This window comes from Bos grunniens, chromosome 3 (genome assembly GCF_055505025.1).
Source record: "Bos grunniens cultivar Pamir isolate PY7600 chromosome 3, Bosgru_T2T1.0, whole genome shotgun sequence".
NCBI lineage: Eukaryota > Metazoa > Chordata > Mammalia > Artiodactyla > Bovidae > Bos > Bos grunniens.
The window spans coordinates 78,047,202-78,066,389 of NC_141167.1; the positions used below are offsets into that span (position 1 = coordinate 78,047,202).

At 40.5% G+C, this 19,188-nt stretch overlaps 1 protein-coding gene across 6 annotated transcripts in view; it reads left to right on the forward strand.

Moving 5' to 3' along the window:
• Nucleotides 1–12,805: 12,805 nt before the first annotated feature.
• The window catches only part of SLC35A3 (solute carrier family 35 member A3), a 46,441-nt gene continuing 40,058 nt past the window's right edge, over nt 12,806–19,188 (forward strand). For 3 of the 6 annotated variants that reach the window (XM_086391429.1, XM_086391431.1, XM_086391430.1), the window contains exon 1: nt 12,806–14,822. In XM_086391429.1, coding sequence (XP_086247555.1) covers nt 14,550–14,822 — 273 coding nt within the window. In that variant the 5' untranslated portion in view covers nt 12,806–14,549. Of the gene's footprint in view, nt 15,291–19,188 lie in introns of all 6 variants that reach the window. The other 3 variants (XM_086391435.1, XM_086391437.1, XM_086391433.1) reach the window with 3 other exon arrangements.

A 19,188-nucleotide genomic window follows, 5' to 3' on the forward strand; every position in this document is an offset into this window, starting at 1 on the left:
CAGCAGAGCTCATGAATATACATCTCATAACTTTTTACAGCCATACACTTTCCAAAGCTGCAAAAATGAACACATTCATTAACAGATCCAAACATATAGCCTCTGTGTATCAATAAAAATGAGAGGAAAAAGTATATAAAAATTATATAAACTATAAATTATACTTTGCAATTAATATTTCAGTATCCTACTTAGAAATGAGCTAGGTATCTATGAATATCCATTAACTCAGTTTAACATTTGTCTAAGAGTTTAAGTCACCTAGAGACCTTGGAAGTTATTTCTAAAAGGACATAATACAAAACACAATTACTATTGAAATAAAATTTGCCAGAATAACAATTCAATTTTGATTAAACACAAATTTACTTTTTTCACCATCTTAAAGTGGCACTAAAAAGCCTCTTGATGAAAGTGAAAGAGGAGAGTGAGAAAGTTGGCTTAAAGCTCAACATTCAGAAAATGAAGATCATGGCATCCTGTCCCATCCCTTCATGGGAAATAGATGGGGAAATAGTGGAAACAGTGTCAAACTTTATTTTTGGGGGCTCCAAAATCACTGCAGATGGTGATTGCAGCCATGAAATTAAAAGACGCTTACTCCTTGGAAGGAAAGTTATGACCAACCTAGATAGCATATTCAAAAGCAGAGACATTACTTTGCCAACAAAGGTCCGTCTAGTCAAGGCTATGGTTTTCCTGTGGTCATGTATGGATGTGAGAGTTGGACTGTGAAGAAGGCTGAGCGCCGAAGAATTGATGCTTTTGAACTGTGGTGTTGGAGAAGACTCTTGAGAGTCCCTTGGACTGCAAGGAGATCCAATCAGTCCATTCTGAAGGAGATCAGCCCTGGGATTTCTCTGGAAGGAATGATGCTAAAGCTGAAACTCCAGTACTTTGGCCACCTCATGCGAAGAGTTGACTCATTGGAAAAGACTCTGATGCTGGGAGGGGTTGGGGGCAGGAGGAGAAGGGGACGACAGAGGATGAGATGGCTGGATGGCATCACTGACTCGATGGACGTGAGTCTGGGTAAACTCCGGGAGTTGGTGATGGACAGGGAGTCCTGGCGTGCTGCGATTCATGGGGTCGCAAAGAGTCGGACACATCTGAGCGACTGAACTGAACTGAAACATTTAGTTGATACATGCTAGCTTATTTGATCAGGAAATGTAAAACTTTAGGTAAAAATATACCCAACTAAAATAAATACAAATCAAGCATATGAGTCTTATGCTTAATGCTAACACTCAGAAAATATAGCTAGTCTCATTTGCCAAGTGAAAGTCACTCAGTCATATCCGACTCTTTGTGACCCCATGGACTCTATAATCCATGGAATTCTCTAGGCAAGAATACTGGAGTGGGTAGCTTTTCCCTTCTCCAGGGCATCTTCCCAACCCAGGAATTGAACTGGGGTCTCCTGCATTGCAGGCAGATTCTTTACCAACTGAGCTAAAGGTTTACCTCAATAGTGTGAACTCAAACTCCTAAGTCATTTGCATTAACATATATATATATATATAATAATAAAATTATTAGAATACTAATGTCCTTAATTTCTGGGAATTTTAGAATTAGATAAGTCTTATTTATCTCTAAATCACTCCAAATTGCACTCTTTTAAGAGATTTTATAACCCTGTAATACCATGAAGGAAAGAAAATGTTACATACAGATGCATAAACATGTTAATACAGACAGACCCAAACAGAGCTAATAGCCTCAATTTTTAAATCTCAGTCAATTTTTTATTTCTGCCATGTAGGAAATAAGGGGATTGTTCTCATTAGGTACAAACTTTTAACTGACTTTGAGTTTCAAACAAAGAGTAATAAACCAAATTCTCTTCACTATCCTTCACCTATAGAGGCAAGATTTCTATAAACCATTTAAGACATTTACAGAGGTCATTAAAAGTTCAGCCCATACAAAGAATAAAAATAAAGTCCTTACTGTGCCACTGATGAACAGGAGTCTAGAACACAGCATCAAAAGTTGGATTTGCTGTTAAATCTCTGGATTCCCAGTTGAGGGGAGCACAAAGGGCTTAAGGAGTTCTCCTTGCCTGATTCATGACATCACACTGTCAAAGACAAAGGCCAGACAAGTCAGGATACTGATTTTATTCAGGCTGTTAGGAAAAGCAGACTAGAGTATCTCAGCATGTGGTTTTGCCTTACAGTTTCATAGAGAAATGCTATGGTCTGAATGTTTGTGTCCCCGAAATTTATGCTGAAATTTTAATGTCCAATATGATGGCTTTGAGGTGGGGCCATTGGAGGTGCCTAAGTCATGATTATGGAGCCCTCATGAATGAGGTTAGTGCTCTTGTAGAAGAGACTCCACAGAGCTCCTTAGCCCCTTCTGCCATGTGAGGATAGAGCTAGAAGGTTCTGTCTATGAATCAAAAAGCAGGCTCTCACCAAACACCTAATCTGCCAGCACCTTGATCTTAGACCTCCCAGCCTCCAAAACTGTGAGAAATACATTTCTGTTGTTTATCAGCCACCCAGTCTGATATTTTGTCATAGCAATATGAACTAAAAAGAGAAGGATCAGCAAGTTACAGATGGAGTGGTTTACGATTGGAATTGTTTTGTAAGCAGGGCAAGTCTCAGTTAGCTGAATAGGAAATGTTTTTCCCTGTGAATAGCTAGTTTGGGGTGGACCAAACAGTTCTAAACTCAGCTAATTGATCATGGACGTTTTGAGTCTCCCCACATCCGAAGTTTCATGTAAACTGAACTTGTCAGGTAAACTGTGGAGTCAGCTGTGAGTCTTATGGGAACTATGAGAAAGTTGGATAGCAAATCTTACTTAAGTTTTATTGGGAGAAGTGGTACTTTACAGTAAGCTATTTCTCAACACAAGAAAGGGTGGAGTAATTTTGGCAAACAAAGGGTTGACGGGGATTTCTTAAACAGCATCAGGCTTAAGTGAAGCTTAACATAGACACTATATACGACAATCTAATCATGGGTGTGACACCGGGGATGGAGATCATGAGAGCCATTTTAGAATTCTGCTTACCACCAGGCTAATTCAAGAAACTGAGAAAGTGGTCAAGAAATTTGCCTAATAACATCAGTTTTCTCTTTGAGGTATGTGTGAGGGTTGACATAATGATGAGGCTGTCTGGAGATTTGTGAAGGTTTGAAATGACTATTGTGAAACAGAGTGACTCAGTTGAAAATACTGAAGATCAACATGAGTAGACATGTTTGTTAACATTAAAGTCTAAAATCTGTAATGGTGCTAATCCATTAAGTTATGTGGTTGTGTAGTTTTCTCCCGAATCTCTAGCAGATTTGTCAGCCAAGTGTATGAATAGAAAAGGAGGTCTATGGACTGATCCAAGTCCAGCAATTCTGGGGGAATGGAATAGAAGTACAAAAGGACATGGCCAGACTTCCTTGGTGGCCCAGTGGTTAGGACTCCATCCTTCCACTGCAGGGAGTACGGGTTCGATCCCTGGTTGGGGAAGTTTTGTATGCTGCCGTGGTAAGGCCAAAAAAAAAAAAAAAAAAGAACATGGCAATGGATGGTAACAGGAAGAGGTTATGGACACTGAGAGTCAAAGCTCAGAGAAAGACAGAAAGTGAGAACAGATAGAATAAGGCAAATGAGGGAAGCAAAGTGACTAAAATTCCCAAACAGTTCAAATAAGTAGGTATAGTGGGTGTAAAGAAGTGACACAGCTGAAATGAAAGGAAGTTCTGGATAAGTACTGGACTATTGGGGTTTATTATTTCAGAGATAGAGAGTCATGGTGATAAAGTCCAATATGTAGCCATGGCATAGGTGGCTAAAGTATAGTAAATAAATAGACTGTAAATCATGTGGTAATCCTCCTAAGTTTGTGGCTAGCAGATGTCAGGGACAAAGGACACAAGATGGGACAGCAAAAATGACAAGGAGAATCCTTTTCCTTTGTCAGTGAGGGAATGATGTTTTTTTATTAATGAATTTATTTTAATTGGAGGCTAAGTACTTTACAATATTGTAGTGCTTTTGCCATACACTGACATGAATCAGCCATGGGTGTACATGTGTTCCCCATCCTGAACCCCGCTCCCAGCTCCCTCCCCATCCCATCCCTTAAGGTCATCCCAGTGCACCAGCCCTGAGCACCCTGTCTCATGCATCGAACCTGGACTGGCGATCTATTTCACATATGGTGATATACATGTTTCAATGCTAAATGTAGTAGTGAGGAGCTAGAAAAATGACAGTAGAATCTTTTAGATCTGGAGAAGCTGTGTAATTGAGTGAGCAGCCTTCCTAGCATAAGATTTAAAGGGGAAGAATGTTGATACCTTGTTGACTTGCATATTTCCCAACTACCTGCTACTGCTAAGTCACTTCAGTTGTGTCCGACTCTGTGCAACCCTGTAGACGGCAGCCCACCAGGCTCCCTCGTCCCTGGGATTCTCCAGGCAAGAACACTGGAGTGGGTTGCCATTTCCTTCTCCAATGCAGGAAAGTGAAAAGCCAAAGTGAAGTCGCTCAGTCGTGTCCGACCCTCAGTGACCCCATGGACTGCAGCCTTCCAGGCTCCTCCATTCTTGGAATTTTCCAGGCAAGAGGACTGGAGTGGGGTGCCTCCCTACCTGATATCTCCCTAATTAAAAAAAAGGTAGCAGTGTACTTATATTCTGTCGAATGCTGAAAATACCATCAAAACAACCTACTGCCAAGACAAAGTTGAATTTTTAACATACTGCTATATGTTGGTAAAGATACCTACATATATGTATACATATATATATAGAGAGAAAGAGATTATAATTTACTTTTTTTTAAAAAAAGTTTCCAGTTCTATTAGATTTAACACATGTATAGATTTATGCAACCACCACTGAAATCAGAACACAGAACAGCTCCATCACCCTCCAAATTTCCTTATGCTGTTTGTCTGTAGTCAAAAATTCTCCCCACCTCAAGTCCCTGATAACTACCAATCCCTCCTCATAGGTCCCTATAATGCCTGGATGTCATGTAATAGAATTGTACACTGTATTGAGTTACCCATTCAAAAACATCTGGGGCATTTGCATGTTTGGGCAACTATCAGTAATGTTGCTATAGACATTCATGTATAGGATTTTGTGTGAACATAGGTTTTTAATTCTCTTGATTAAATAAACACATAGGAGCAGGATTGCTGAGTCATATAAGTTTATATCTAACTTTATAAGTAACTGCAAAACTGTTTTCTAGGATAGTTACATGACATCTTGTTCCCACCAAAAATGTATTATAGTTTCTTGCTTCACATCCTTGTCAGCCTTGTCAACTTTTTGTTTGCTTCCTTAGCCATTCTAATAGGTATACAATAGTATCTTACTGTGATTTTAATTTGCATTTCCAGGATGAGATGGTTAGATAGCATCACCAACTCAATGGACATGAAACTGGCCAAACCCTGATAGTGGAGGACAAAGGAGTCTGGCAGGCTACAGTCTATGGGGTCACAAAGAGTCAGACACAACTTAGGGACTCAACAACAACAATGGCTAATGATGATGACCATCTATTCCTATGCTTACTTGTCATCTGTGTATCTTCTCTGAGAAACTGTCCTTTCAGATCTTTTGTCCATTTTTAAAATTGGGCTTTTTCTTACTGTTAAATTTTAAGAATTCTTTATAAATTCTGCATACAAGTCCTTTGTCAGGAGATTTTAAATATTGTCTAACAGTCCCTAGAATTTAATTCTCTTAACAGTGTCTTTTGCAAAAAAAAAATTTTTTTGAAGTTTTGATGAAGTCCAATTTAGAATTTTTTCTTTTAAAATGGATTGTACTTTCAGTATCATAACTAAAAACAATTTGTCTAACTCAAGATCACAGAAATGTCCTTCTGTGTCTGTGTGTGCTCATTCTTCTCCAACTCTTTGTGGCCTAATGGACTGTAGCCCACCAGGCTCCTCTGTCCGTGGAATTTTCCAGGCAAGAATACTGGAGTGGGTTGCCATTTCCACCTCCTGGGGATCTTCCCCACCCAGGGATCAAACGGAGTCTCTTATATCTCCTGCATTGGCAGGCAGGTTCTTTACCACTAGCCCCACCTGGAAAGTCCTACATTTTTTTCCACATATTTCATAGTTTTGGGGTTTAGGAGAGTAAATGCAGAGATTTTTTTTTTGTTTTTTTTTTTTGCATTTGTGTATGCAATTGTTTTTACCTACCATTTGCTAAAAAGAGCATCATTTATCCATTAAATTGACTTTGTACTTTTGTCAAAAAGCAGTTGGCTATATTCGTGTCTATCTCTGGACTCTGGTCTGTTGAATTGATCATACGTGTACATGTTTACCAATATTACACTGTGTCGATTACCATAGCATTAAAATTGGGTAGTAGGCATCCTCTAACTTTGTTCTTCAAGTATTTTTTGCTGCACTAATTTCATTCTTCTTTCCTCTTGCCTGTCAAACGTGTGTTAAAAACTATTTGGTATCATCCTATAGTTTCCTGAGGCTTTGTTCAATTTTTTTTTTTTTTCAGTATTTTCTCTTTGTGGTTCAGATTGGATAATTTTTATTGATCTTCAAGTCCACAATTTCCTCTTTTCCCTTCTGCTATTGAGCTATTGAGTCTTGTTCGGGTAATTCTGAGAGCTGAGTCATCTTAAACTGGGATTTGTGTTTTCTCTTGTGCACTGCTACAGTTTTCTTGGTTCTGCTTCTGTTTTATTTTTTAACATTGAGTAATTTGGTATTATATCCTGGATGTTTTAATTTCTATGAGACTTCAAGATCTGTTAAAATCCTCTGTAGAATGTTGGGTTTTTCTTTGTTTTGTTTTAGCAGCTAGTTGTCTCAGTTAGAACTTCACGGGAGGCTCAGATGGTAAGGAGCCTGCCTGCAGTGTGGGAGACCTGGGTTCAATCTCTGGGTTGGGAAGATCCCCTGAAGAAGGAAATGGCAACCCACTCCAGTATTCTTGCCTGGAAAATCCCATGGATGGAGGAGCCTGGCGGGCTACAGTCCATACAGTTCGTGCAAAGAGTTGGACGCAACTGAACAACTAACACTACACTAGTGTCCCAGTTAGGTTCAGGCCAAATGTCTTAGCCTGCTTTATGCTGTTTCTTTGAAGTCAAAAGTTCGACCCCGCTCGAATCCCTGACAACTACCAATCCCTCCTCATCGGTCCCTATAATCCCTGGATGTCATATAATAGAATTGTACATTGTATTGAAGTACCCATTCAAAAACATCTGGGGCATTTGCAGGTTTAGGCAACTATCAATAATGTTGCTATAGACATTCATACACTGTGTGTGTAATTTCAGTTTTCAAACATTTGCAGTATTATATGAATCTATTCTATGTGGGTCTCCCCCAGCAGCAAAGTGGACCTGAGTAGTGACCTATGCTGTAGACCAGTGTTCAAAGCAAAGCCTTTAGTCTTCTGTATCAGATTAGTTTCACACATGAGCTCCTAGGGGTGATCCTAAAACTTTAAAATGTATCTCTATAGGTTCCCTTTTTGAGCTCTCTCCTTTCAAAACTCTTCAAACATTCTCTGGCTCTCAGTTTCTTCCCCTGGTCCTCTGGCCAGAATGCCTGGCTTTCTGTCTCTTGGGCTGTCAGGCAAACACCTCCCACAACTGGATCTACCTTCAAAGCAGATCAGCAAGCTCATCTGCTGATGCACTTGCTGCCTTCAGCCACTGCCCAGGGAGAACTCCAGAGCCAATAGAGGAGAAAAACAAAACCAGGATATTTCCCCATTCTTTCCATTCTTCAGGGGCCCCTTTTCCCATTCCTCTTACCTGAGAGACTGATTTTCTCTTGTCTTGTGCCCATTGCAGTGTTCCAGGATTTGGGTTGCATTGAGACTAAACCAGGAAATAATAGAGGGTAAAAGCTGAGAATTCACAATTTGTTGGTCTTGAGTTTTGATTTCCTCCCTAATTTGTCTGCTATTATTTACTTTTCAGCGTCTTTAGCTTCTTTATGTATTCTGTTCAGGATTTGTGTTATAGTCATTGGGAGAAATAGAATAGAGTATGTTTATACGATTTAACTAGAGCTGGAACCTATACTTCTAATAATAATTCAAGAAACTTTGCTATGTGGGTTTGACCTATTGAAATATACTTTCACAAGTTTTATGTTAGGTAGGCTGTGTTGCTTCCCAGGTGGCTCAGCAGTGAAGAATCTACCTGTAATGCAGGACTCACAGGAGACAATGGTTTGATCCCTGGGTCAGGAAGATTTCCTGGAGGAGGGCATGGCAACCTACTCCAATATTCTTGCCTGGAAAATTCCATGGACAGAAGAGCTTGGCGGGCTATACTCCATGGAGTCCCAAAGATCTGGACATGACTGAGCAACTGAGCAGGCACGCACACACAACAAAGATAGGCTTGACTTGATCCTTGCCTAATTACCTAGTTCTAATAGCCTTTTTTTTTTTTGGTTTTAAAAATCTGCCCAGTTTTATAGTTTACCAATTGAGGACAAAAAGCGTATGCAATTTTGTAAGTTACCAACTGAGGTGAAAAGCATCTGCCACTCCCAACTTCAAAAGCTCTTGGACTTCCCTGTTCTCTTCATTCCTTTCCATTTTTGCTAATAAAAAAGTCAATTATTTTTGGAGTGCTTCTCTTTCATGAAGCATATTGTTAAACGTAGCTAACACTAACCAACATGTACAGTTAACATTTGTTTCCTAGCTTCTTCTGCCAGAGCTACAAGTATATAAGGCTTATTATTTACCTTTTGGTTTATTGTAGATGACTTTTTATCAAATATTCCAGTGCATTACATAATCATTCTTTTAGCTTATAAATCAGGTTACATGAAAAGACCCTGATGCTGGGAAAGATTGAAGGCAGGAGGAGAAGGGGACGACAGAGGATGAGATGGTTGGATGGCATCACCGACTCAACGGACATGAGTTTGAGTAAACTCCAGGAGTTGGTGATGGACAGGGAGGCCTGGCGTGCTACAGTCCATGGGGTCACAGAGTCGGACACAACTGAGCAACTGAACTGAACTGAAGCCAATTCTGCAAAAGAAAGATTTTTATTAAAACACACCCTATTTCTGAATCAATATATGCCAAGTGTAGTAAAAATTTTAATGATATATAATAACAAAGATTTATTTCTTTTTCATACGAAATGTCTATTGCTGGTTGCTAAAGACTTCACTTTAGAGCTCCTCACTCTAGGTAGGCTCATGAGTCTACCTAGTCATGATCACGAACATTACCAGACTCAAAACGGAGAGTTCCAGATGATCACAAAACAGCAATTCAACACTATGGCCCTTATGTGATTATGACACACATAATCTGCTTATCTGCTTACAACTGATTTGGCCATGTCAGGGAGGGAGAAATTTTCCTGTACTCTTCCAGTTCTTCTGTCTGGTCTAAGAATTAAAACTGACATGAGACAGATTAAAAGAAGAAAATCAAACAAAATTTAATAACATGTATACATGGGAGAAAACCAGGAAAACTAAATAACTCACCAAAATGGCTGAAATTCTCACATTAAATATCATCTTCATTTAAAAACAAAAGAGGGTCTTAGGAGTAGTGGTCTGGGGCTTCAAACAGGAGGAAAGTTAACTGCCAGGAAGATAGAGAAGCAAATGTTTGGAAAGCAATTGTTGCTGCAACATGCAGAGACAATGGGACACAGACAGGAATTTTAACAAACAAACTTTGCTAGGTTCCTCCTTGTCTGCAAACCTAGTTCATACTACAGTTATCTTTGGAGACGGCGCCTGTCTTGAAAAAGCCTCTTATCTACATTCCTTTAGGCTGATAGTGGATAGGTCAAAGTTTCTTCCTGAGTCTGTTGGGCTGTGATTGTTGTCAACTCGAAATAATCCACATACCAAAGAAAAATTTGGGGGTGGTTAATTTTGTTTCCCTACAGTTAGAACCTTCCCTACAGTCAGAAGCTACTGCACAACTGCATTTATCTCACATGCTAGCAAAGTAATGCTCAAAATTCTCCAAGACAGGCTCCAACAGTACGTGAACAGTGAACTTCCAGATGTTCAAGCTGGTTTTAGAAAAGGCAGAGGAACCAGAGATCAAATTGCCAACATCCGCTGAATCATGGAAAAAGCAAGAGAGTTCCAGAAAAACATCTATTTCTGCTTTATTGACTATGCCAAAGCCTTTGACTGTGTGGATCACAATAAACTGTGGGAAATTCTTAAAGAGATGGGAATACCAGACCACCTGACCTGCCTCCTGAGAAATCTGTATGCAGGTCAGGAAGCAACAGTTAGAACTGGACATAGAACAACAAACTGGTTCCAAATAGGAAAAGGAGTACATCAAGGCTGTATATTGTCACCCTGCTTATTTAACTTGTATGCAGAGTACATCATGAGAAACACTGGGCTGGATGAAGCACAAGCTAGAATCAAGATTGCCGGGAGAAATATCAATAACGTCAGGTATGCAGATGACACCACCCTTATGGTTAGAAAGTGAAGAACTAAAGAGCCTCTTGATGAAAATGAAAGAGGAGAGTGAAAAAGTTTGCTTAAAGCTCAACATACAGAAAACTAAGATCATGGCATCTGGTCCCAACACTTCCTGGCAAATAGATGGGGAAACAATGAAAACAGTGACAGACTTTGTTTTGGGGGGCTCCAAAATCACTGCAGATGGTGATTGCAGCCATGAAATTAAAAGACACTTACTCCTTGGAAGGAAAGTTATGACCAACCTAGACAGTATATTAAAAAGCAGAGATATTACTTTGCCAACAAAGGTCCATCTAATCAAGGCTATGGTTTTTCCAATAGTCAAGTATGGACGTGCGAGTTGGACTATAAAGAAAGCTGAGTGCCGAAGAATTGATGCTTTTGAACTGTGGTGTTGGATAAGACTCTTGAGAGTCCCTTGGACTGCAAGGAGACCCAATCAGTCCATCCTACAGGAAATCAGTCCTGAATATTCATTGGAAAGACTGATGCTGAAGCTGAAACCCCAATACTTTGGCCACCTGATAAGGAGAGCTGACTCATTTGAAAAGACTCTGATGCTGGGAAGGTTTGAAGGTAGGAGGAGAAGGGGACGACAGAGGATGAGATGGTTGGATGGCAACACCAACTCAATGGACATGAGTGAGTAAACTCCAGAAGTTGGTGATGGACAGGGAGGCCTGGCATGCTGCAGTCCATGGGGTTGCAAAGAGTCGGACACAACTGAGCGACTGAACTGAACTGAACTGAGCTGAACAGTTAGAACTAGTCATGTGGTCCCATTCAGCTACAAGAGTCAGAAATTACAAGCTACCAGGTGTCCTGAAGGTAGAGAACAAGAAGTATTCTGAACAGCATAATCCAACTACATGTGAACTATATAATCAAGTGAACTCTGGGACTGTATAGATGACCAACTTCACTAAATTGCAACCCCTCATCCATTCTCAGACTTAAGGGGCCCCTGACTGGCTTTAACAGCACAATTTCATCTATGTACCTTTTTCCTAGGTCTCCACAAAAGATTTGTGGTGATTTTGTCAGGAAACTATGCCAGGTAAAAGGGAATCGCTTGACTCTGAGATAAAACCAATTCCTTAATATCCAGACCACCAAGTTCATCTACCAATCCGAGACTTAAAAGAATATCAAGTGATGACTGATTCTCTGACCAGAATCAACAAACTCCATGGGGCAGCAATCATCCAGGGTAATTTCCCCAGTTTCTGAGCACACAGAGCAAATGGCATCACTTCTGTTAAACAACCTCCCGCTGCTGCTGCTGTTGCTGCTAAGTCACTTCGGTCATGTCCCACTCTTTGCGACCAAATGGACTGCAGCCCACCAGGTTCCTCTGTCCATGGGATTCTCCAGGCAAGGATGCTGGAGTGGGGTTGCCATGCCCTCCTTCAGGAGATCTTCCCAACCCAGGGATCGAACCCACATCTCTTATGTCTTCTGCATTGGCAGGCGGGTTCTTTACCACTAGCACCACCTGGGAAGCCCAAAGAACTTCCTGCTGCTGCTGCTGCCAAGTCGCTTCAGTCGTGTCTGACTCTCGGCAACCCCATGGGCTGCAGCCTACCAGGCTCCTCCGTCCATGGGATTTTCCAGGCAAGAGTACTGGAGTGGGGTGCCATTGCCTTCTCTGAACAACCTCCTAATCCCCCCCGAAAGTAAGTCTGTTATAATACGAAAAGCCAGGCAGAACCTGGAAATAAAAAGTTATTTCCTTTCAAACCTGTCAAATAGCTGTTCTATAGAGTGTTAAAGAGATCTACGGATCTATCAGAAAGCAAAAGAGGCACATGACTACTGAGCTACTGATGATATGGAAGTAACCTCATTCAATTTCTCTTAGAGGTCAATGATGGTCAAGTAAATAAACTTTGGCTATTCTTTCTATGCAGATGCTTTGCCCTAAAGCATGCCAGATTCAGTAGCTTGCAAATCAAGGAAAGACTGGTTTTTCCTGTTGATAAGCTTCATCTTCAATTCCATAGTTTTAAGAACTATACTAGTATAAGAACAAAGTATAAGTAACACCTGGAAACCTGAGGTTTAATTGCCCAGGAAATTTTTTGTATTTTAACTGTTTTAGAAAGAAATTAAAAAAAATTAAATATATAAATCTCGATTGTCCCTGCTCATTTTCTTTCTTGTCTTTTTTTCCTATGAAGTCTTAAGCCATTAAAGTTCATAAAGTACCAGCCTTGACTGCCTGAAGATACTGATGGGGGGAAAGTCGCTTGTGTGCCTAAGGCTTGCAGTGGCATCTGCACCAAATATAATTTAATTGGTCTTAATTTCTCTGGGGCACCCTTGGAAACTGCAGTTATTGTGCAATATTATAATATTCATGCTTTCGATAGCGTTGCCAAATTTAGAAAATAAAAATATAGGATATCACATTAAATTTGAATTTCTGATAAAACAAATTTTTTTAAGCACTGTCAAATGAAGAAAAACATACAACCAAAAAGTTGCAAGTTAAGTTTTATTTGGAGATCTTATTGTGGTCTGTAGCCTGGAAAACATACTCTCAGATAGCTCTGGGGAACTGCAACCCACTCGAGTATTCTTGCCTGGGAAATTCCATGGACAGAAGAGCCTGGCGAGCTACAGTCCATGGGGCTATAGTCCATGATGTCACAAAGAGTAAGTCAGATAGGACTGAGGTGCAACCGTGTGCTGTGTAGGTTGAATGGGTAGAGAGAATAAGGGCTAACATAATGGGGTGCCTAAACTAGTTTCCACTACATTAGTATCTAAGTACAAATTGTAAAGCTAGGAGAGGTCAATGAAAGCATTACTTTCTTTTGGTCATCAGTTTGGCAACCCATATCTTTACATCAGTTGTGGGTGTCATAAATATATTGAACCCTCTATTTTCATTGTTGTTTTTGTCTGTTTAGAGCTTTGGTCCTCTTCCAAGAGGCCAAAGCACCATGTTACTGTTTCCTAATGAATAATTGCCTCCACTTCTCTCCTTTTCATTTTAAAACTTTTTGAACAGACTAAAAAATCTTTTTCTCTTAAAAAAACAAACAAACATAAAATATACCTTATTTATGTCATAAGGTATATTTTTCCTGCCGAAGTATTTCTAAAATAGTTTAAATCTTTTCCCTCTTACAAAAGGAGGAAAAGATTCATTATATATTCTATCTTAATCTTAGAATAGTGCCTGGCTATTATTATTATTATGCATCAGGCACATTTTACTTCCAAAATATTTAGAACAAACATGAAAATCTAAGATATATTCCACCATCCTGGGAATTTCTCAAGATCATGAGTGTTAGTCGCTCAAGTCGTGTCTCTTTGCGAGCCCCATGCACTGGAGGCCCTCCAGGCTCTTCTGTCCGTGGGATTTCCCAGGCCAGAATACTGCCATTTCCTTCTCCATGGGATCTTCCCAACCCAGGGATCCAACCTGGGTCTCCTGCGTTGCAGGCAGATTCGTTTCCATCTGAGCCAAAATTTTAAAGCCAGTCATTCTACTCTAATACAGTTATTTAATTTTGTTTTTCTGCTCTCTTTCTCCGTTTGTCTTTCTCGGATGTAGTTTTAATCATTTGCAATATAAAGAGACACAGGCTTAATTCATAGCGACGTGGTGTTAAGAGGAAAGGGATAATCCTACCCTACTAATTTGGTGGCGCTGCTCTAGGCTCTGTTCAGCCTCAGGGTCTAAACCAGAGTGGGAGAAGCGGTTATTTCCAACCGAACAAGCCTTCCAGAAAAATGAATGGCAGCCTGAGCCAGAACGAATCTCGTTAGTTTTCACTGTCACTGACATTTCTAGAACCCAGTGTGTTTGCTTCCTGGATCCACCTCCTCACTCCCTCTCAGGGTCCTTTGCCCCCAAAGGACTTTGACTTTACTTTCGCAGTCTCACACTCTGGCGACCTTCGCCACCAGGCAGTCCGGCAGAGGCACGCCGCTGGAGTCACTCCGTTCGCTACGTCCCTTTAGGAAACAACTAGCAGAAGGTACTGCCCCAGGCAAGGACACGACAGTGAAGCCGGCTCCGGGGGTCGCCCGCGGAGCCTCTGAAGTCCTCGTCTTGGGGATGGAGTTGGCAAATGCCAAGATGGGACCAGCAGAGCCGAGCCGGGAACGGCGTTCACCCGGGCCGAGGCGGCAGCCGGAGCGATTGGGAGACGGGACCGCGGGAACCCGGAAACGCCTGAGCCGCACTGGGCCGGCGGCACCGACGGCGGCGGTAGCGAGTGGTGCTGCGCTTCAAGGGAAGCGGGGGACCCGGCGGGCGCCGCAGCCTGGGGCGCCGGGCCGAGCTGAGCCGCCGCCCCCAGTACGCGCAGCCGGACGAGCTGCGCGGAAGGTGAGCCTGGTGCGCTCCTGGGTGGCGGCGGGCACGGGCAGGCCGGTGGCCTCTGCTTTGGCCGGGGCAGCTCCGGGAGGATGCAGCGGGCGCGCGGCTGATACGAAGTCTGTCTGAGTGAAGGGAACGGTATGGAATACCTTAAGTTCTAGCTGAGTACGGGGTGGGAGTGGATGAAGTGACACGTTGTAAGTACGAGGGACGACGTGAGGAATGTGCTAGGTGTAGGAAGGAAAAGGGCTCCAGGAAAGGGGTGTGTCAACCAAATGAAAACGGCAGTGTGTGCTTTAGAGTCTCGGGCGTGCGGAACCGAGTGGCCGGAGGGCCAGGCTGGCGGTCACTCCATTTGCGAACTGCCCTGGAGCTTCCCGCTCGGTGTACGGCCCTGTGGCTGATGCCGAGCCAGGAGACCGGGACCCTGCGCTGAAGAAGCCTCAGGGACTTCAAGAAATGGAAAGGTTGTCCTTGGTAAGGCTAGTACGCAGGCAAAGGCTGTCTGAGGCCAGGTGGGATTCCTATCAGAAAAGGTGTGCTTGTTGGGTTCTGAGTGTTTAGGAAGGGAAGATTTTAATTAACTTTTATTTAAAGCAACTGAACTACAGGGGATGCTGGTTCAAATGAATTAAAGGGTAATATTAAATGTAGTATTGGGCCATGCTTGGTAAAACACTTTTCATTACTTTATGGTAGAAGGCTGAATCTTTTATTATGTTCTGTTACATGCAGCATTTGAAAATGGAACCGCAGTTTTTTGTTTTCGATCAGCGTTCAACTCTGGTAGTTAAAAATGAAATTTGGTAGTTTCTCACTTGGTGCCCTTACTCATTTTCGCTGGTAAACTCAGATTGTTTCCTTTAAGGGCATGACTTCTAAATTTACATTCCTGGCCCTAACTTTCCTCCCAAGTATTGATTCTACTTTTTCAGCATCCCAGTTTGCTTGTTCTCTTTGTCATTTCTATGCTAAACGTGACTTCTCTTTCCTCTTCTTACTTGCTCTGTGGCAGTGGCTGGATTTGCTGCCCTCAGCCTATCTCCCTTCCAGTAACTCCCCTTGAAACTGCTTTTCAAAACCAGAGGTCTTATGTATTCCTTGGTTTCTCTTTCCTCAGACATACTCCAGTGACTTTCTATTGAATCCAGATTAAATTTAAAATTATTTAGGTTACCAACCAAAGCTCTTCAAAAATGTGTAGCTCTCCTTGACTTCAATCAAATCAACATGTCCCTTTCATTCTTTTTTAAAAAATTATTTTATCCCACGAGTTCTGTTTTTTAGCTCAATCGTAATAGTTACTTTGAAGTTAATTTCTGAACATGTTCTATGCCTATGTGCCGCCTTCTTTGCTTACATCCTTTCTTCCTACAAGGAAGGCCTTTTTTTCCATCTTTGTAGAAATCATTCTGTCCATCTTTGCAAAAGGTATTCTTTAATGCCACCTCCTTTAATTTTTTAAAAAAATTGAGATGTAATTGACATATAACTCTGTATTAGTTTCCAGTGTACATCTTAATGATTTGATATTTGTATGTATTGCAAAATTATCACCACAAATCTAGTTAACATTCATCACCACACATAGATACAAAATTTTTCTTTTTTTTTTTATATTTATTTATTTGGCTGCACCAGGTCTTAGTTGCAGCATGTGAGATCTTGTTCCCTGACCAGGGATTGAACTTGGGTCCCCTGCATTGGGAGCTCAGAGTCTTAGCCACTGGATCACGAGAGAAGTCCCCCAAATTTTTCTTGTAATGACAGCTTTTAAGATTTTAAGTTTACTCTTTTTGCAACTTTCAAATATACAATATGGTATTATTAACTATAGTTACCATGCTGTACAGTATTCCCAGGACTTCTTTTCCAACTGGAAGTTGCTACTTCCTTCTTATAAAGCTCTCTAAAGTCCGTCTTCAGTCCAAAACATTCTTCTCTTGTGTGCTGCACTTTATAAGTATTTTATAATATTTGGTAAATTAGCATTTTGCTATCATTTTTTGAGAAAGTTATCTATACTACCTCAAAGATTTATTACTTTGAGGATCAAATAAAGTACTAAAACATAGAATAGAAAAGCATTTTCAAATATAAGATTAATAAAAAGCTGAAATAAGATTATACTATAACACAAGAGTGATCATTCTAAACAGAAATAGAATCATAAACTCAGAGAACAAGCAGGTGGTTAGGGGAGAAATAGGTGGAAGAGATTAAAAGGTACAACTTCCAATAACAAACGGTCACAAGTAGGAAATGTACAGTGTGGGGAATATAGTCAGTACATGTGTAAATCTTAGGTGGCAGATGATGACTGTATGTATCATGGTGATTACTTTAGAAACGTATAGAAGTAGCAAATCACTATGGTGCATACCAGGAACTAGCATAGTGTTGTATGTCAATTGTACTTCAAAAACAAACTCAGAAAAAAGACATCATTTTTGTGGTTACCAGAGGGTGGCAGGGTGGAAGGTAGGGTAGAATTGGAAGAAGGTAGTCAAAAGGCAAAAACTTTCAGTTATAAGATGAATAAATACTAGGGCTATAATGTACAATGTGATAAATGTAGTATTACTTCTGTACTTTATATATTAAAGTTGTTGAGAGTAAATCGTAAACATTCTCATCATAAGGCAAAAAACATAAATATATATTTTCTATTTAATTTACATGAGAAGATTGATATTCACTAAATTTACTGTGGTAATCATTTCACGATGTATGTAAGTCAAATCATTATGCTGTGCAACATAAAATTATGTGGTGCTGTATGTCAATTATAACTCAATAAAACTGGAAAAATAATAAGTTACCCAAGTTGTCTAGCTTCAGCTTGCAGGGCTTTGGGAAAAGGACAGTGTTTAGTTTTTGTGATTCCAAGTCAGAGTAGAGAAAGTTGAAAATGTTAGTTTAGAGAGTCATAACTAGATATTGGAGGAAACTAGAATAATTCAGAGATCCAATCCAGTGTACAAGTAGATTATAAAACCTCAAAGGCAGTGGACTACAGTAGAATATGATATCCACAGAAGTGTGCTACTGAAACGTAAATGTTCTCTCTCTAGTCCTCTCTACTTCTACCAAAGATAGTTAGAGTAAGACTAATTTGTTTGCACAATAAGTCTAGTCTCATTAAACTTGGCCTGATTATTTATGTAAATGCAGTAAGAATAGTAATTGACCATAAAGACTCTTAAAATCTGCTTTGCTGTAACTTTTCAGAAGGAATCTCAGACGTTTGAAAGTATCTCAAGCCCAGAAAGCCAAGCCAAGGACTGACCGTCAGATTTCTCCTGTAATACTTAGATTTGAGTGAATTTCTCTCTCCTTTTTCCTTGAGGTCCCTAAGAAATCCTTAAGTTCTTGGACCCACCAGAAAATGACCTTCCTTACTCAACTGATATGGCTTGGAACTATGAAAGCAAGATACCAGGGGTTTTGTGTGTGTGTGTGTGTGTGTGTGTGTGTTTCTGGAAGGGGCTTCATTGACCTTGTAAAGTGAAAGCTGGAATCGTGTCCGACTCTTTGCGACCCAGTGGACTATACAGTCCATGGAATTCTCCAGGCCAGAATACTGGAGTGGGAACCCTTTCCCTTCTCCAGGTGGTCTTCCCAACCCAGGTATTGAACCCAGGTCTCCCACATTGCAGGTGGATTCTTTACCAAAAGAATGGTGGACTTTACACAAAGTCCACCTTAATTCCTTAAAGTTGATATTATCCTCAAATATGACATCTCAGTCAAAACTTTGGCCGTATAGCCAGTGTTTCCAACTGTATCCTATTACAAGGAAAATAGATTCTTATTGAACATATGCAAGTAACTATATTGTCATGAAATTAAGAATACTCCCTATTAGTTTCCGATTTTTTGAAGAATCACGTAGGGAGAAACAGATAAATAAATGTTTCCGTTCTGTTTGCAAAGATATAATTTACCAAATTGCTTTAAATTATAGAAAGTTTAAGAAAAAAGACTTCCTTCAATCTGTTAAAGTGTTAAAGAGCTAGCAATGTTTTTAACAAAAAGTCATAAAATTAAAAATCATTCTCATCATTTTCTCAGTCCCATGTAATTATTCCTGTTTTGCTTGATCTAAAGTTAGTAGTTTCATGAATCCATTAATTTTTTCCATTAGAGTTCTGGAATTTATTACCTAGTTCAATGGTATGATCTTAAAGTTATTACAAATCTGTAATGTAGAGTACTTATCAGTGTCATTTTCTTGAATCTTTTTGAAGACAAATGTTCTGGACAAACTTCAGGAAGGAAATGGCAACCCACTCCAGTGTTCTTGCCTGGAGAATCCCAGGGACGGGGGAGCCTGGTGGGCTGTCGTCTCTGGGATCACACAAAGTCGGACACG